The 20,866-nt window shown below is 38.9% G+C and overlaps 1 protein-coding gene across 1 annotated transcript in view; it reads right to left on the bottom strand.

Annotated features, from left to right (window-relative positions):
• Window positions 1–20,866, bottom strand: part of TMEM163 (transmembrane protein 163) — a 94,386-nt gene that overhangs the window by 20,585 nt on the left and 52,935 nt on the right. Inside the window, exons 3-4 of the mRNA XM_027695923.1 lie at window positions 18,718–18,761; window positions 17,510–17,601 (exon numbers count right to left, since the gene is read on the bottom strand). Coding sequence (XP_027551724.1) covers window positions 17,510–17,601; window positions 18,718–18,761 — 136 coding nt within the window. The remainder of the gene's footprint in view (window positions 1–17,509; window positions 17,602–18,717; window positions 18,762–20,866) is intronic.

The raw sequence follows: 20,866 nt of genomic DNA, 5'->3' as shown, positions 1-20,866 counted from the left end.
CAAATGCTTAATGAAGAGAACATAAAGTAACAGAGAATATTTTGCAGAGAATAATGAAGTTTTGGGTAGGTCAGACACACTGAGACTTACAAAGCACATAATACATAACCAGAACTTCACAGTAAAAAAGAAAACCCTTGCTTTTGTTCAAATATACAGATTAATACTACTCCGAGATGGTGCTCTTTTTGCTGTGAAATACTACATATAAGGCTTTGATTTCCTCTATACCAACAATAATAACCGTTCTATCACAGTGTTGCTATATCTGTAACTCCGTTTTACTGACAGTTCTTTGTATAAAAATCTATTACCATAGATATACAGTAAGTGCAATTTAAATATTTAAAGCATGAAATAGTTAAGAAGTGATATCTATATGTACAATTTTTTCTTCAAAAGCTGTATTTCCTTTGTTATTCATCTGTTGGTACCTGTCTGGTAGCTCAGGTAGCTGATGCTATAGTTATTCCCATAGCACAGTACTGTTTTCACCATCAGGGTGTTTTCAGCCATCAGGGCCATGTGGGTGTTGGCAGCACATGCCATGTTCACAGCAAGCTCCATCCCAAGGCTGGAGTGGAACTGGCATTGCCCTGCCTGGCTCAGAGGATGCAGCAGCAGTGGCACAGGTGAGGAGCTGGTCATTTTACCCCCCAACACAAGTGACACTAAATCACGCTGCGGACAATCCACACAATCCTACAGACAACTTCTCAGTTAAGAGTCTGCCCTTCTCCGGAGGAGTACAGACAACACAGAGGCTCACATCCTTCCCGGGAACAGCATGGTACTGCCAGTAAGGTACTCATCTCAGATAGGAAAAGTCTGCTACACCTATTTTAAGGTCGATGTTTAACACCATTGTAGTAACTTGCAACACAATCCTCACTCTTGTTAAACATAACCTGTTGTAAAAGGCAGGTAGAAAAGACTTGAGACAGTCTGCTGACCCCAGAGTCCTTCCCCTGGGCTCAAACACAGAACAGAAATCTGGCCTATAGTCTGTGACAGAGGAAGAAACTCACAGAATGGATTCTCTGCAATCCCGCAGCGAGAGGTAATCATTAAATGTTCATACAGATGAGACAAAAGTTCATCTCCCAAAAAGAATGACTAAAATCAAATATTAGTGGGATTTCCATTTTCTATTGCACACTTGTGAGCAGGTCCCTGTTCTGCAATGAATTCTTTTAAGAGGTTTGTAGCTTCACTCTATCTGAACACAGAAAGAGACCTGTCTGTGTAACACTACACAGAGACCTGTCTGGAGCCTCTTGACCTGCTTTTGTTAAACTCCAAACTTCTCAGCATTATCTTTATGCATTACTTCTGTAATATTTAGCACTGCCATAACAGAAGAAGCTTTTATTGCACAATCTTTCACAACAGATTTTGTTGTAACAATGGGGTTTATTTATTTATTTATTTAATGTAAAGAATCTTATACTAAAGGTTCTGCTCATTTACCTGGGACAAATGCAGGTGTGAAGTATTATAGAACTAGTCCACAAAAGCTGGCTGACTTGCCTAAAGCCATTTGCTGAGCCAGTGACAGGTTGACATAAGATACCCATACTTCCTGCGAGAATATGCTGACATTTTTGTCTGAAAGCAACTCTGAAAGACAAGGTATTCTATCACTCCCAGCAGGCTTAAACCCACACAGCCAGAAACCTGTGAGCTGGAAACTGTGGATTACACTTCCTCATGGCAGTATATATCATTGAATGCCAAGGGTATGGGAAAGAGAAGACAGCAAAGCATCATTGCCTTCCCTTAACTTACCTTTTATTCTCTGCATACTTCTGAGAAAGACAGGCAAACATTCCCTAAGGGGAATGCCACTGGCTGGATTCAGTTGTGACATAAATTGGAGACTTTGGAGTTATCTCTGTAAGGTCTCCAACCACCCAAGCCTAACAGCAAATGTTTTGCATCTTTGCCTATGCCAGCAGATATACAAAGACTTCAGCAACCTTGACCTACTTCTCTTATTCTCAAGATCAGTTTTACTCTGGCTAAAGAACTCCCATACACCTACTTAACCAGAAATAGCTCAAGCAGAAAGAAGACAAGCAAGATGATAATAACAAAGACAAGGTTATTAATAGCAGACAGAAATGCACTCTTAGGTTTAAATCAGCATTCAGTCATCATATTTAGCAAGCCTAGCTTCCCCTTTACATGCTGGCTTTTGGAATCCAGAGCCATGTAAAATTCATAAGTAATGGCATAGTACTTTAAGTGCAAAAGTACATGTTTCTTCTCTTCTTGAGTGTCTCAATTTATCTGCAAAACCACTAGAACACAACATTGCATAGTGTCTTCTTTCAATCTTATTTGCCAGAAAAAAATAATTTCTAACTCCAAATGATGCAAAATTCAACTAAAAATTTACAAAAGAAACCTGGTTATTGTAAGTTTGGTTATTGTAAGCAATTGGTTATTGTAAGTTTGCTCTACTTTCACGGTATTGGACCGCAAAATTTTTAATGCAAACCCTCTAACTTCCATCTGCTGACAATTACTGCTGTGTAACTAAATAGTGTTTCCAACTGCACACGAAGGGTGCTAGTGCCAAGGTGGTTGGCAAATGCAATTTCATTAATAACATTCAATTAAATTAGATGAGCCAACTGCCGTTTCTAAACAGGTTCAAGTCAACTCAGAAGTAGCCATAAAAATTAATGAGAGAGGAGTTATATAGTGAGGTTTGACTGATTTTAAAGATATCCCTGACTTGTAATCGCCGTGGTATAGTAAAGGCTCCTCAGTCTCCAGGTTCCCCATGATGACTGTCAGCAATTCAGACACTCTGGAGTAGCTGGGGCTCCACCTAATGCCCTCATATTCCAGAATATTGGTATCTTCTTGCTAAGACATGAGGAGGGTACTTTTTTCAGCAACCCAGCAAGATGGACAGATCTCCAGGTATCCTATGCCACCCGTACACCCCTTACACCTCCAGCACCTGTTGAAGATCCTGTACTTATTTTACACCCATTTCTACATGAGTTAGTGTAAGAGCTTCCCACTAAATATTTACTAAATCATTACAGTTATAATTGATCTATAATGCAAAGTAATTGATTGTTACAGGTTTGACAGGCAGCAGGAAAGACTTAATGAAGAAAGCTTGAATCTGAATTCTCCCTCAGTTCCATGTAATATATTACTTCTAAAAAGAAAAATGAATGGAGAGAGTTTGGTCAAAATATCTTAAAACATAATGGAAAAGCGTTATTTGATTTTCAGAAGAAATGAGCTTTCTGGAATCTTTCAGAATGCAGTATATTTTAAAGAATAATAGACTAATTCAGAAACAAAAAGGTGAGGGCATCTCTCTGATATCCAGGCAACAATCAACTTTTAAGTCAACTAAAACTCGAACTTCCAAATTTTTTTTTATTAGAGCAATGGCACTTGGAAGGCAAGAGTAATTAAAATTACACCATTACATTGTCAGTAAGGAGAATTCAATATTACAAATTTCACAGTGAAACTACCACATCTTCTTTAGTTTGCTGGATGTCCGTAGCTGATCATGATCTACCAAAGATACTTCTTGATGTGTTTTTGATGTGGTATTTCTATCTGAAAATCCATGAGATAATATGAAGTGCAATTCATTGTATTAAAAATTAACTCATCAATTTTGTCAACTTTTCAGTTTTACTTTGTCACAGATGAAACACACTGTTAAATTGGTTGTACTGCAGCCTCAGGCATTGAGAATGAAATTATTTACACTCAAAACTGTCAAAAACTTTATACAGCTTTTGAGCTTTGGTTACTGCCAGTTCACTCCTAGAGGAATTCAGACGTGCATAAATCCTAAAAACTAAAGCTTGGTTCTGGGTGTGCTACATCCCGGAAATTTCCAAGACATTCTTCTGAAAGCAGTATTACAACCCACATACAACTCGTTTATACTTATACAACCCTATAAATATCCATTTTGTATTACATCAGTCCTGGATATTTGCACTCACATCAATCAAAACAAGATCAATGTAACTGTATTACGTGACATACAGCTGCCACCTCATCTCTTCCATAACATATTCACTGTATGGAGCTCTAATAAACATAATTCTTCATTTTGATGACAAATTCTCACAACTCATAACTAAACCAGAAAAGGAAATCAATCACTGTGAGCACCTGATGGTCTTTCCCTTAATCAAAAATTTGTCACTTTGCATAAGTTAATGGCTTTTCAGCAGGTAGCTATGAAAAGTACTGAGATGCAGGGACTTCCACCTCCACAAACTGTCAATTTTCAAGCTGCTATTAGTAAGTTAACTTTTTTTTTCCTCTTTTTATCACAGAATTAATTTCCTAAGGAGAGTATGTCAAATTATTCAATTCATTTGCATCTAGCAGATGGAGCAAAACAGCCTTATAATTCATGGATTTAGCCTTAATTCTATCTTATATTTTGCAGTTAATTGTTATGATTCCCTACAGGGAGTGATAAGACTAAAATTCTGTAATATTTTCATCATGGAAATAAAGATTAATCTCACTCAGATTTCTATGGTGATTAATCTTCAATGTAATGAAGGAATTTTACCTTTAGCATGGCTCTTGCCAAGCACTAAATACCCTCTACATGAATTGGCCCTTCCAGCCAAAGAGACTGCTCTTCCATGTAAGCAGCAGTCAGCTTGAAGTGAGACTGCAGATTTAGATTCTCAGCTACTTGTTTTGTAACATTTTATAAAAAAAAAAAAATATATAATAGTAGTGAAATTACAAATACATGCTGAGTAACAAGCTCTGCTATATACTACCTCAAAAAATATCTGGGGTAAGCTACATAAGGGTGATTGGTAACAGAGTTTTCCTCATATCAACCGACTGCTTTAAAATACCAATGCAAGAGGTTTCCCTTCTTAATTATCTTCCTCCTGTCTTTGTGGCAAATGGAATACAGCACCACAACGCCAACACCAGTTCGTAATGAAGCTCTTGGTAATTACGCCTCTCAAGTTAATCTGCCCTCACATGCAGCAAAGGTGGTGCAACAGAATTAAGGATTCAAAAAAGATTAGTGATGCAGGTGAAGGCAATCTGCAAAAATGTGTTAACTTTCTCTTAGCAGCTCATGGAGACAGTTGTTTTGGGGTAGTGGGGAGGGAAAAGGGCTTCATGCACTTGATAGTTTGTCTGTTACATCCTGGACCTTATTTTACCACCACGCTTCAAGTTCATTGAAATAGTCCCTGAAACGTGATGACACCATGTGAAATAAAACAAGTTTGTCAGCAGCAGTCTAATTACTTCCCACTTTTGTTAACATATGGTACAACTAAAATGCAATATTAAAAGCCTAATCTTCTTGTCAAATACTGGGCTATTCTCCCGCCATTTTTATTCACTGCAGTATCTCAGACTACTTGCCCTTTTTTGATTAGATGGGTTATTTGGGTTTTTACTACTTTTACCAATATGAAGAGGCTTACAGAATAATAGAACAGCCCAGGTTGGAAGAGACCTCCAAAAATCATCTGGTCCAGCCTTTCAAGGGAAAGGGAGCCTAGATGGCTCTCTGGCACCCTGTCCAATTGAATCTCACGATCTGCCACATCCCTGGGGAGGTTGTTCCAGTGACTGAGTGATCTCACTGTGGAAAATTCTTTCTTGCATCAAGATTTCTTACCTTATTCGCTGAAAATATTTTAATAACTTCAGCTGAGCTACAGAAGTAAACATGACAGAGAGAACTGAGAAAAAAATCATTATATAAGCCCTAGCATTTGTCTTAATATTCTTGAGGTAGAAACTCTGTTGTCACATTTGCAAAGCTGCCATCTAAACATGCTTCAGTTCCTCATCCAGTTCTCTGGCAGCCACAATACTATAAAGAAAAGATAATACTTCTAATTTCTACATATATTCTTGTTACCCTACAAGAACCAATTTACTCTATTTTAATTCTGTATATCTGTGATTGTTAAGAATCTTACCATGATATATCTTCCTAAGAGAAATGGGGGTTCCACCTGGAAACAGAGGAACAGTTTCCCAGAGAGGTTGTGGAGTCTCCATCCTTGGAAGTTCTCAAGACCTGACTGGATAAAGTTCTGAGTAACCTCTTCTGATCTCACAGCTGACCCTGCTCTGAGTAAGAGCCTGCACTAGAGACCTCCTGAGGGCCTCCGCAACCTGGATTATCCTGTGATCCTATTAATTTTTATTCACAAAATCTTTAACTCTGCATGTTCTGTCAAGATCTTTCAGCACTAATGGCTCCTAATGGCCCACAGAAAAGGAAATGCTAAAATCTCTACAGGCTGTTTTCACCACTGGAGTGAAGAGATAATGTTAGAAATATTACTTTGCAGGGTACTGTAACTTCACTTTAAAATGAGCTGCAGGCCACTGAGAGCAATATGAGCTCTAAACCCAGGAGTAATGTGAGCTTTTTCAGCAAAGCTGAGCAAATCAGTTTTATGATGGATACGGGATTAAATCTCTGAATAAACCCACCAAGGAAATCTCTAGAGTTTAAGTAAGAAAAAAAATTTAAATTATAAAAGTAATTATTTTAATAAAAACTGTAAAAGTGCTAATGACTGTTTCCCTATGATTAGAATGGATTTTAGTATTAGTGGGTGGCAGAATGAATATTATGTATGGAATCATTCAGGGAAAGTCATATGGCGTAACACGGAAGGCAGTTCCTCAAGAGGTTTTTGCTGACAGAAGTTAGGAAAATATTTTGAATATTCTTCACTTTAGAATTCTGAATCTCTCTATACCTTTTTATCAAGTGTCTTCTGTGTCTAGCCACATGACAGGAACCCTCTTGTATCTCTTTGCCTCGCTGATACTCTTGTTTTCATTCTTCCTTCCCATACCCAAATACAAATTACATTCTATGAATGCTCCTTCATCAGTCACTTGGAGCTTGAAATAACCTGCACCACATTTCTTCTAGATGAGAGGCTGTCAGCCTGTTTAAACAAATCTAGGCCTATTTTCATTTAATATTTGTATTATGGCAGCTCTTATAGTCCATTTACAGTAGCCAAGTACCAAATTCCAGTCACAGCCAGCCCAAGATTTCTCAAGTACAGGCAGAAATGAATGATGATACCCAAAGACTGAGAACCTGGGGGGAAAAAAAATCAATTTTTGGTCACCAAAAAATGATTTTCTAGTGGCAAACCAGTGGGATCTGACTGATGGGGATGAAGTGGAGCAGGGTTGAGAAATTGGAAGAGAACTCAGAACTAAGTCAGTGGACAAAGAATATAGAAAGGGGAAAAGTCTGAGGATGTTTCAGAGAAGAGACTGAAAGTGTTTGTTCTGGTTTGCAGTCTTTTTGAAGCTCAAGGGATGGCTGGGGAAGTTGCAGGTGTGGTCCTCTGCAGATCATGGTAATACACAGGCAAAAAATGCAATCTCAACCCCAGTTTTGAGATTCCTGCTCATTTGTCACTCTCTACTGCTAATCTTAAACTTCCTTGCATCCAATGAGGTAGTCATTGCTGGTGGTGTAACTTCTCTATTATCAGGTTTAGTTACTGAAGAGGTTTTGGACACTGAACTGTACAGAACCACAGCTGTTCCAAGTATTTACACCTGCCTGGTGCAGGGTGAAGAGGGAATAGAGTCAATTTAAGATGCACTTTAAAAGGAACAAAGTGGGCTTGCTGTTCATCACACATGTTCCATAATCCACCCCCAACTGCCAGAATCCAGATCAGCATCATTACAGCTACTCTTTTTTCTCACCATAAAAAAAAAGTCCAAACCAGGTTACACAATAAACAGGATTCAAGTAATAGTACAAATTACCATTGAAAGTCAATTTTTCAATTATTTTATTTAAAAAGATATACTGTGGAATCACAGGGTCTAACCTCTTCTTAAAACACGTGGAGGGGAAATGCTGTTTATATCTGAAATTCAGATTAGCTCTGCTAGGGATACATTTCATTTTGAAAATGTTATAGGGCTTCTAAAACTTTTATTATCCCTTAGGAGCTCAACTAGTTGCTGCAGAACAGGGTGTTTACGTCCTCTAAAATCATGAAGCTCAACTGGGGCAACAGTTCCATAAATAATTTGGTACTCCAGGTATTAAATATCTGCCAGAAAAAAAGCTAACAGACACTTCTACAACTTGGGAGAGTTTGAAAACTCTCATGACCTATTTTCTAGTCCCTGGTCTGCACAGACTGTGCAGCTGCACTTAGAGTACACCTGCCTTACAACCACCCTCCTGGCTTGAGCACTGCTCCCAGCCTTGCAGCAGATGATCAGAGATTCTGTTATTCCCCTGAAGCTGGAAATTAAAGCTTTTAGAGAATTTCTGTAATATTCATTTTTATGGTGATTATCAAATTCCAGTACAGAAAACATCATATCCCTGATTTTATATATATCGACCTATGTGTAAATACTAGTCAACATACACAAATACTCCTCATCAACTACAAGTGAAGTGAAAGGAGAGTTTTCCATAAATCAAATAGATTTTGAATCTAACTCCAGTAAAATCATTGCCAAGGCTACAGATGCCATAGTTTTCGAAACAGATTTTAGAATGTATAAATATATACATTTTCAATTTCATATTTAATATAACTTCTATATGCGATGGTTTGTGTGTGTGTCCAGGGATAACCTTATGCATACATGCATTTCTGTCTGGATAAGAGCAAAGTTTAGGAATACTTTACTTTTGTCTAAATTTGGGAGAAATTACAGTGTTTAATAACTCAGCCTAATGGAGTATATCTAAAACCTGTATCTAGCCCTGTACCTGGATGCAGAATTTCGGCTAAATATTTCAGAAGAAAGAGTGGTTTGGAAATTTTCAGTGTGGTTAAAAAGAAACTATATTTCCCTTCCTATAAAGCACATATTCAAGCATAGGTGAATACTTACCTTGAAAACTCTACACTGTGCTTCACTGTGTGGGAGAGATATGCAAGTGTCATGTGAGGATGAACTCATGGTAACTGAGAACTACACAAGAGTTGCAGAGGTAGGTTCTGAGCTCTTTGAAGTTTGTAGGCCAGCTCCATGCATTTGACACTTTTCCAGACCACTTAAGTGTTCCATTCACTCATCACAAAGGAGTTTTTCCTCCTGCCACAGAGGTTTGCCCTGAACTGTGGGTAGGTGTGGATTTTGCCATCTGTGCTTCAAGTCTCTTTCGTATGTATGGCAGAGATAAAATTATCCCCAGTCTTTTCAATGTGACTGATATGTTGGGTCTGAACTGAGAGGATTATTTTCATTCAACACCACCTAAATAGACAGTGCTCATTTAGCCAGGCTAACCAGTACAGCAGAGCCAATCCACACAGAAAAATTTAAATACAGCACAAATGCTGAAAATTACAGTGATGGGGTTTTTTTAATTCTGTGAACCAAAGGAGAACATACCCTGCAAACATATAGATCAGTCTGCTTTCTTATTTGAATCAGAGGAAAGGAGAGAGAAGAGCCAGACCTCACCTTGCAGGATGTCCTCCTATAAATGGTGACTTCTAATTCTTTCAAGCTTTGAGTGCAAAACTAGGATACATCACAATCCCCATATTCCCTGCCCAATTGCAATGCACATATATCCAGTATAACTTCTGTAAGGCTCCCCATGACCAAATGCCAGGGTAAATATTCTCAAGTGGTGTCACTGGACATGAGCAAGAGAGAAAAAAGGGTTAAAATTACTTTGGAAGGAGAGGTTTGCTCCATCGTAGGGTCTCACCTGGCATCCTATTTTCTCAGTAAGAAAGAAGCTCACCAGCCAGTAACTTCCCACATTTCCCCAGCAGCCCCAAAGTGCCCAATTCCTTCAGCAGCAGGGGAGGTGACAATGGTGATGGCTTTTTACAGAATCTGCACAGGGCAGGAACAAAGTAAGAAAGGGTGATTCCAAGGATCACCCTCAAAGCAAAAATCACTGAGAGAATGAAAGCTTCTGGAGTGCCCTGGACTAGACAAAAAGCAACTGGACAAAAGACTATAGAGTGAAAGTAGATTTGCAGTTCAAAGAGACAATGTAGAGCAAAGCAGTAAGCCATAATTTCATGAAGCCATAAAGCACTTTTTCCTAGCAACTGAAGGATCCCATGGGTGTATCTGACTTCCTCTGTCTTCCAAAAATGAATTGCACCAGAAAGTAAAGAGCAGGAGAACAAGGCATTGAAGGAACAGTTATCCATAACATACCCATGCAGACAAAGGGAACACAGTAAAGGGCAGTTCTTTCAGGTATATTCAGTTTGGAGTTGCATACATAGAGTTATGGAGATGATTTTATTATTGCTGTTTACTTAAGTCTAAATTCCAGAAAGCAGGTAACTAAGCAACTGGTAAAGGGTTTCTAAGCACCTGAATGGGCTTCTCCAAGGGTCACATGCCGAAGGAGATGTAACGTTATTAAAGAAAGACTGTTCAAATCTGCATTCTTCCGCTTGATAAATATCCACTGATTCATGGTAATATTTGAAACACTAATATGTCTTTTTGCTGCAGTGCCCCATTTACCTGGAAAGTCTACTAACAATCAATAATGAATGCAAGGCATACTCTCTGAAAGAATAACTGACAAACTACACATAACCAGGAGACCAGCAAGCAAATGAGGAAAGGCATCACTGATGATGCTGCAGTCATTGGGTATTATTAAAAGTCTATTGATAACATTGGTATGCTTCATAAAATGTTTTTAAATATCCTAATTTCATTAAACATGTCATACTGTTACATAGCCAGAAGTTTCACACCCAATGCATGAAGTCCTAGGAAAAGGTCAGAATTTCTTTTCTTCCTTCCTCCCTTCATTACATATCTCTGTGTAATGGATAACCCATATATAGATAGAGACAGAGATTAGATATGGATGATACAGATATAGATATAGACATGGATATAGATATGGATATAGATATAATCTCCACACAGTGTATTTCTCCAGCTGCCTAAAAAATGAAAACTCCAGTAAATCACCACGTTCCTCTTTCAACAGACAGAAAAAAATCACAACAATGTTTGTAAACCAAAGCTATATATATACATATACACCATTTAGAAACAAGATGTACATCTCTATTATTGAGATTGTTAAACATAGGGGTAGGGCAGTGAAGGGTGAAAGACATTCTTAATTGTTGCATCGAGCATTCCAATTACGAATGGAATTCATATTTACTATTTACTCCGTCCCTGAGGAGCAGTCAAATATCTTTCTTAGAGATTGCTTTTAGCTCAAACTAAATTAGAAATTTTTGGATTAAGCTCTTATGAGTTGTGTTCTTCTGAATGTCAAAACAGGTGAGAATACCAGTTCATCCTTCCCATAATTTAAGAACCCATGATTTAAATCCCCAGGGCAGGCATTTTTTACTTGGCCAGTAGGTTCAGCATTCTGGCAATATCAAATCCAACTGCCACAGCTGAGGTTTAATGTGTGGAGATGAAAGTTAAATCACAGACATAGAGCAATTTGTTTAGATAATGTCTAATTGCAAAATGACTGTTTTCTTCTGGCAAAAAGCTTTCTCAGAAGCAGGTGGAGGTATAATAGATATCTGCACCCGTGTCTGCCACACTGTAGACTGTCTAATTCTTGTCTTTTTAATATTACTGTCAATGTTTTGGACAATATAAGAAAAAAGGGATATATCCGCATTCTTTACGTATTATGTCACGGCAACATAGAACATCACAAATTTGTTTAAAATTATTAGTCCATGATAGAATTTAAATTTCTTATTACAGTAATTAAGGAATGAATAGCCGGAGTCTGAAATATGCAAACAAATAAAACCCCAACGAACCAACCAATCAAAAACCCAACAAACCACACAAAAACAGTGAAAGAAATGTGTGCTTTCTGCTCTTGGCATGATCCAGAATGTTCATTATGAGTAAGGTTTCCTATTTACTCTGGCACTGGGTTAAGAAAGATATTGCCAGACTGGTTCCTGGGAAACACAGAATGTAACTTGGTACCATCAACAAAATAATATATAACAAACACCAGCTGCAACTGTCAAGAATCACTATGTTAAATATGCTGTACTGAATTAGTTTTTGTAATAAAAACTCAGTAGCCAAAAACTCCGAGGAGCAGTGGATCCCACAGGCATAGTCAGATACTCAGTGCTGAGTTGCTCTGTACAGAAAAGATATTTCCAACCAATTGTCCTTCAAAAGCTCTGTCCTTTAAAGCTTTTTCACTAGGCTGTGCATGTATTTTGTTATTCTGTTTTCTCGATTCTCCCTTTTTTGATGGTGTTTCTGACTTTCTCCTCACACACATTTCCAGCACTACGATCCAAGTCCTTCATTCCCTATTTTAACAGAAGCAGAGAGTTGCCCTTAGGCTGCATAGCTGGTGACTAGTTCAACATCTCATGAGACATTTTTCCAATCTTCTATTAAGAAATTACTTCTATTGTTATTTACAGGGTTTATTTAAGCCCATGAAAACCCATTGTTACTGCACCAATTTCAATAAATTCCTTCCTTCAACAGAATTTAGATTTGCTTCAGCAACCCAATAAGCTATTATGTCGCTAAAGATTTACTAAAGGCAGAATATTCAAGATATCTGTAAACTAGTTATGGAGAACAGGAATGGGGAACCATTCAGATTTCTTTGCACATCTTGAATGTCTCAGTGCTTGGTCAGTGTTCAAATCACAAACCAGAAGACTGGATTTCGAGCTGTAACCTGACAAATCAACTCTGCTTTGAGCAGGGGGTTGGACTGATGACCTCCATCACAGCACTGCACAAAACTCCCCACACAAAGCCCCACCAGGCCTAAAACATGCAGGTGGTGGGTCTCTGCTTTATCAGCTACATCAGGGTATATTCCTTTTGGTTTCTCCTCTCATGAGAAAAATAAGGTATTGAAAAAGTTTTATTTTAGTCATAAATTTTCATCTTTAGTTGAGATTAAAAACTATTTCTCCAGTTATTTCAGCACTCTATTCTGTCTTTAATTCCTTGATCATTGCTTTGTTGGTAACTTGTTCAGCATCTTTATGTTCCCTTCACGTCAACTCGCAACCTGGCAGATCACACTGAGCCGATCAAATACTCATGAACAATCACTCTCTTCCTAGATATCTGTAAACCTTCCCAACCCTGGCATTGCCTCAAGACCTACAATTCTTTCAGTAACTCTTCTAAAAAACATCAAATATTCATCCCACTCCTATGTACTCTTTCAATAATGAGCCATTTTGGCAGAATCAAGCAGTGTCTCATGGCTTACAATCTCCCAGTAGTTTAATACCTGGTCTTGGTGAATAATTTATCCACTGCTGTTATTTCATGTGGGCACCAACAATACAGCCAAGAGCAGCCTGAGCATCTTCAAGAAGGATTACAGAGCCCTGGGAGCAGCAGTAAAGGAGGGAGCACAGGTCATTTTTCCATCAGTCCTCCCAGTCAAAGGGAAGGGGTTTGAAAGGGCTAGCTGAATACGGAGAATCAACACATGGTTACAGGACTGGTGCCACTGCCAGGGGTTCAGCTTCTTCGACTTACTTTGAGAAACCTGGTCTTCTGGGAACTGATGGGATCCGTCTGACAGAGAAGGGGAAGAGCATCTCCAGTTATAGGCTTGCCAAGCTGGTGAAGAGGGGTTCAAAAGAGGTTTAAATTACAGTTTCTAGGGGAGAGGAACCTCAATCTGTCCCACCAGTTTGAGGCCAGGGCCAGCGAGAGATGCCCTGAGCCTGGAGAGGAATTGTAGGTAAGCAGGAGAGCACCCAAAGGGCAGCACAAAGGAATTCCTTGGGATGGCTCCAATAACTGGCCTGTTGCAATGGAAGGGTACAGGCTCTACAGGAAGCTCAGGCAGGGCAGGTGATGGGGCAGGAGGGTGTGTGTGGGGGATGTCATACTCTATGTCAATGACCAGCTGGATTGCACAGACTCCACTGGGGTGGGGATGGATGAGGAGCTGACCGAGAGTTTATGTGTCAGATTAAAAGGAGAGCAGGGATAGGTGACACTATAGTGGGGGTCTGCTGCAGGCCACCCAGCCAGGAAGACCAAGCAGATGAGGCCCTTCACAGACAGATTAGGAGCGGCCCCGCATTCCCAAGCTCTGATCCTCATCTGGAACTTCAACCACCCTGACATCACAACCCCAAAACACACCTCAAAAAAAACAAATTTTTCCTCCTGGAAAATAAAGAGGTGATTGGTGGCAGTCAACATGGCTTCATCAATGGCAAATTGTGCCTTTCTATGACAGGGTTACAGCTGTGGAAGGTGAGGGAAGAGCAACTGATATAATCTACCTGGATTTGCGCAAAGTGAAACACTGTCCTGCGGGGCATTCTTGTCTCTGAACAGGAGAGAGGTGGATTTGATGGATGAACTACTCAGTGGATAAGGAATTGGTTGGGTGGTTGCACTCAAAGAGTTGGGGTCAACAACTCAATGTCCAAGTGGAGACCAGTGACTAGTGATGTTCTCCAGGAGCTGATGCTGGGATTGGTGCTGTTTAACACCTTTGCTGCTGACATGGACAGTGGGATTGAGGGCACACACAGCCAGCTTGCTGTGTGGTGTGGTTGACACCCTGGAGGGAAAGGGTGACACTGAAAGGATGTACACGGCAAAAGTCTCATCTCGCCTCAGAAAATGAGAGAAATCAAACAATCTAATAAAAATGAAAACCATTAAATGGAGTTAAACTCAGCAGGACAAATTTTCATGATGGTTTCAGCACTCCAATTCCCCTGAAGTCAAGTGGGAATGCATTGGTTCATTTTAGCAGAACTTGGCACAGCAAGCACTTTTGTACTGTTAGGAGTGCCAGCCCATAAAATGTTTCATCTCTATCTGCCATATGGCTACATCTTAAGTAAAACTACGCAGTTCTTTTACATGGTAGCATTTTATTCTAAGTATTTAATTCATAGCACAGAATGAGTCAGGCTGGATTCTCCATCTCTTTTTCTGGGGGTTTGTTTCTCAGTCTGTCTTTATGTTCTCTCTCAGTGACGTCCAACAGTAAGGACTGAATGTAGTTCTGCCTTTCCATGAGAGGCTTTCCACTGATTTCAACAGATTTTGGGTCAATCTCTTGCCGTCAAGTTTATGAAACAGTAAGTTTTATAAATTTGCCAAACAAAATTAATTGGCAATTCTGCTTGGCTTTTGCCAAGGAGCTAGGATATTTTCAGATCTGTTACGATACGCAGACAAAGGTACTATTTAAATCAATAAAAGACAGACCTATCAATAAAGAACTAAACCAAAGCCACTCTGGCACACCTTACTCTGGCAAAAAGGCTCCTGCACTAAGGCAGAATGTGGCCAGGCACACAGAGACAGGAATAACACACAGCACAACATAAGCAGCTACACAAATTTGCACCAGAAGTGGAGAGCAGACTGGTCCACTGAGGCAGTGGCACAGAGGAGACAAGGACTGTGTTAGACCAGGTGTGGTTACAGGCACATGCAACACAAAGATTATTCATAAGGTGAGCAAGCAGCCAGCAGGAGTCATTGCAACATCCAGCTAGAGCAAAAGTAATTACATGCAGCCTTTCAAGCAAGAGATTGATTAAACACAACAGGAAATTAGAAATGCGCCTCCCTCAAAAATTTGACACAGTAAGAATTGCCTTAAGCAACACAACCATCTCATCATCTCTTTGCTTGTCAGTGCTATGGTGATTCTCCTGTCAACTCTAGAAACAGAGGGGTAACCAGACTGACCGTCCAATGATTCATATTCCCGGCATATGGGAACAGTCTTTCACTCAGTACTGATCCCACCATGTAATCTTATCTGTCTTCAACTAAATGGGCATGGTAAGTAATTCATTGATTTAATTCAGCCTTATGTAAAGCAGAGGGATTATATGAAATAAAATTAAAAATGAGCATTAGAAAAAAAGGAAAATATGTTTGCTACTTTGCTTTTTCACTTTACTGCTTTAGCCATAGGGATATGTTGATTCTTCTTTTGTATTGGGATTTTTGTTCTCTGTAAAGTAGTTTACAAGGTTCACTTGAAAAAGCTCAACAGAAGGGGATTTCAAAAATATGTTAATTGAATGTTGACAGGAATCTCTGTGGACACCCACAAAAGCAAAATACTCAGGAAATATCTGTTAAGATCTCCAAATCTGTGCAGGAAGACTAATTTTAATCACATATTTCTGAATTTATTTTTATGAATCAATGCCACATCAGTCCTTTATGGCCTTTTATTCCAAACTGTTCTGTATGGAGCCCTGCCAGAAAGGAACTCACAGCACTGGCAAGCTGTTGCATGAGCTTGAGTTAATGCATGTAAAAATACTGCTTATTTTTTTCTTAGTTTTTAGGAAAAGACTATGAAGATGAGTTATAGACCCTTCTGTCTGGCCTTTTTTTTTTTTGTGATCCAACCAGTTACGTACAAGTTCAGTTTTATCAGGTTGCCCTTCTTGTTGAAGGGACACCATTCGAGGTGTCTCAGCACAAAACCTACCTTATCCCCCTTTATTGTAAAATTGTAATCTAGTCCAGGGGATAGTTGAACTGTTTTCAAACAAGCCAGATGGGATGCTGCTAGCAATGGCAGCACAGAGCAAACCCAAAGCAGACAAATGTACCGCAATTCTCTATCTAGTTGTACCCAAAATTTGAGTAGGAGCTTCAGATTTTCTTTATGCACTAGATAGAAAAAATCCTTGAGTCAGTCTCAACCTGGTCTTCTCAGCTACCACATGTATCACCAACAGAAATGCTGCACAATGATGTGGAATACAATGCCCACCATGACCAATATTGCACTGCAAATGTAAGGTCTTTTTTCCCATGGGATATATATAGCAAATATTAAAAACGGAAAAAAACTATGTGCTTGCAAAGTAAGCATAAAGAAGACATGTAAGTACTGCTACACTCTTACTTACAAAAAACCCCAAACAAACAAAAACCCAAGGGAGTGTCTCTCTCTCTTGGTACAGCAGTTACAACAATCTGTGTCACCCTACCATCATATCACTAATATGGACTCAATCTTACCAGATGTTCTGTAATCTCAACTTCTAATAATATCACTGAGTGTTGAAGTGATTTACATCCAAAGAGAAGGGATTCACATTTCGAAATTGTTAAGGAGGTAAAAATATAATACAAGCAACAATTTAAAAAACATACTCTAGTAAGAATAATGCAGTAAGATGTAAAATAAAAGATTTACAAATCTATTACAGATCGTAAATACAGTTTGTTTGATACAGGTGCTGCAAGGGAGGGAAAAAAAATCACAAAGACCTGAAAGTTGCTATCTTGGCTAAAAAGAAACTGAAAATCACAATCCCAGGGAGGTTTGCCTAAGGAAAGGCTGCGTGTTTGGGACCAAACAGTAAGCTGGCAGTAGGAAAGAATACTTGCTGACATGACAAAGTGCTTTTTGTCAAAGCTCTGGAGTCTGTAGCATCACAGCTTGACAACAAAAGCTCTGCAGGTCTCTCCCAAAGCCAGAAGTATAATGGAGTGTACTTACATGTACTCCCTGTGTGCAGAATGCACAGCGGCTGCGTTGCTGTATCGCCACAAAACTATCGCTGACGACAAAACATCCAGGGTGGCATCAAACTGCAAGAGAGACAGAGTCAATGGCTTTGCTGGCCATTAAATGTGCCCTGTGCTAAGAGCAGTGCATTTACTGTCCTGCTGCACAGGCACAAAGCAGCTTCAAATAAATCACTTTAATGAAAGCAGGATTTACATTTGTTGAATTGATCTTCACATTTTCGCCATGTATTATTGCATAATGATACACTTCAGAGCTCAGGAAGTCAATCAAGGGATTAAAAACTTATTTATTTTTAATCCATCACTTGTAGAGAAGTTAAGGATAAAAAAGGGCCACCACAATCTGTAACTGTGACACAAGAGTTAAAATACTAATATGCTTCTTATGCAAAGATTCTGAAGAAAGAAGTGTTTGGAAGTGCCTGGCAGGCATTCCTTTTCCTTGCAGTCACTGATTTCTTGCAACAGAAGGTTTTGTTTCAAAGCAAGAAAATATTAACTTTTTTCAAAATCCCATTGTATCCAGATTTCATATTATATGAATATATTACCCTGTATCATCAGGAAAATTGCCATATTTGTATTTCCAGTTAATGAAGACACCAAAAATTAGGCTTGTCCCACTGTAAGAACTTTCATCCTTGCATCAAGCTTTCTAGAGTCATCTAACCTTCAAATTTGAAAGCAAGAGACAAATTATTTGGTATGAGTCATTGCTTGTAGTTGGGAATTTTTTGCTCTGCTGCTAATCAGGAAAGGACTAGAGAGGAAAACTGTCATTCCAAAGTCAATAACAGTCTTACCATAGACTTCAATAGGAACAGGATCAAACAAAATTCATAAGGGAACTTTGGAATTTGGCTCAAGTTCAACAAAAAAGAGAGAGATTTTGTAGAAGAAAACAATATCTGGTGGACAATATCTATCAATGATGAGATACAAGCATTGATATTAACTCCAATATAAGACTTAGTGGGCAGAAACTGAAAAAGTATAATGCTAACATCCTTGCCGTCCTTCCCAATGTTTGACTTCAACAATACTTTTCCTAATCCATCATTGACTTTGCACACCTTGCCATGAAATTACCATAAGAAAAAATACAATATTTCATGTTTAGGGAAAGCCCATGAAAAAAAAAAGGATAGAGAATATTTAAATGTGTCTTCTACTTACAGCAAATCCAAAGGAGGATGCACTGTATCTCATTACGGAGACAGCTGAAGGAAAAAAAACATTATTTAGAATCACTTCAAATTTTTTTTGTATCCCTTCTTCTTCACTCATTCAAGATCTACAAAACTTGTTTCAACACATGGGCTTAGTTTCACCCAGTTCCCACTAGAACAACCTGACCAACAGTTCAAAATGTGTACAAGAAAGGCCTTGTGCTGCAGGAAATGGTCAGATCACTTGAGGGATGCTTTTCTTTCTTGCAAAACTGTAATGGAGCAGATCTTAGAACAGCATTCAGATATTTTTATGAACCATGCTGCATTTTAGATGCAGACTGGAGTAAAAACATTTTGGAACTACAATTTCAAGCTCTCAGAAAACTGTACATGTCTCGAGGTGCTCCTTGCTCCAGCCAGGAGTTTCAGGTCCCCTGAACTGGATGACAGAAAACCATGCAGGCCCATGGAGACTTCTTGGGTGCCATCTGCTTGACAAAAAGCCTAAGGGCAATTCACACGGCTACAGGAAATGCTTCAAATCCCATCATATCAGTGATTTCCAATGAAAAAAGCATTAGTAGAAAAATTGACCAGGTGTGATTTGGACTGAATACTACCTCTAAAAAATAAACAAGACTCTAAAAATGGTCTAACATCTAGGAAAAAAAATACCATTTTTATAATTTTACTCCATGCATCCTAATTCCATCCTCTCACACTTTCCAATTCTAGGAGGTGCTGTGCAAGAAAAATACTTCTGGAGCCCAGAGGAATACCAGGGAAGAAGGAGGCAGCAAGGGAAGAGGTCATCACCTGGGACTTCATCAAACTGCAACTCTCCCAGGCTGGCAGCCTGGCTATGCCAAGCTCTCAAACACTGAGCAGCTCCAGCTTCTTGCTGTGTTTTATAGAAGGACTAACTGAACCTGTGCTCCCTGAAGAAAACTCACAGCACTCTAGTTCCAATATTCAGAGAGTCTGAAATAAAGCCTAAAAGGATTGATTTTACTTCTTTTTTATGAACAAATATCAGCTAACTTACTAAGAAAAAACAAACAAACAAACCCACAAAACAGACTCAAAACGACTCATCAGTGACTTTGTAAATCTTAGGCTGACAAACACAATATCTGATTTTCAGTATTCCAGCATTCATTAGAACAGCTTGGCAGAACAGAGATGCTATGGTTTGACTGTTCTTTTCAGTAACAGCAAGTTGCAGTTCTGTGGCACTTATCTGGATAAACAGAAAATAAAATCTTGGGGAAAATAACCCTTTTGTTATGGATCTAAGACCTAGCTGTGGCCACGACTATGCCATGTGTCACAAATATTTGGACTTTATCATTACAGTTGGCCAAACCAAAAAGAAAAGTCATCAAGTTCTTTTCCAGATTCCAGTTTTCTCAAAGTTGAAGAGTATTGAAACAGTTAGTGTAGATTTATGTCTCCCTCTCTTTTTTAAATCATAATGTCCCACACTTCATCTCCTAGGTAAAAAAAGGGGTTATATTTCTTGGTCAGACTTGCCAGGCAAGAACTTGAAGTGATCCATCTGCAAATTTTGACACTTCACTGCATAATAATATATTACCTATCAAATTTTCCCTGTCTGCCTCCTTAGAGGCATGATTTCAAAAACTGCAGAACTTGCATTTAAAAAAAAGGGCATTCACAGGTACACACAAACTTGCAATGTTCCTGTCATTACTGCTTGCATATGATGCAGTTCAAAGCAACACTTTTACTCCTACTTCTATTTCTAGCCTGCCCCTGTAGTAGAATAACTCCAGAGTTTTCACTAAATTGCCAGTTTCTTTCCTAACTCAGATCCTGACTTGCAACAAGCAAACTTTATGGCTCCTTTAAAAATGAATTTGTAATTTCTCTGGGTGATGAACTGCATACAGAGAGTCACACCTTATGTATGCTTTAGGGGACATATTTGTTGTATTTAAAGCACAATGTCTTTAGCATGAGAACTGTCTTTATTTTATGTATTCTACCACAGCACTAAGACACAATCTGTTTGACCTGAGCTAACCAAAACACTAATGAAAAACAAGTATTAACTAACAGTGTCACAAGTCTGCTCAAAGTAAGTCACCCCAGATTAAATGAGATGTTTGTCCATGGATCCAGGCTCTATG

This window comes from Neopelma chrysocephalum, unplaced genomic scaffold (assembly GCF_003984885.1).
Source record: "Neopelma chrysocephalum unplaced genomic scaffold, ASM398488v2 Primary Assembly neopelma1_103b, whole genome shotgun sequence".
NCBI lineage: Eukaryota > Metazoa > Chordata > Aves > Passeriformes > Pipridae > Neopelma > Neopelma chrysocephalum.
This window is presented reverse-complemented; position numbering and strand designations above follow the sequence as displayed.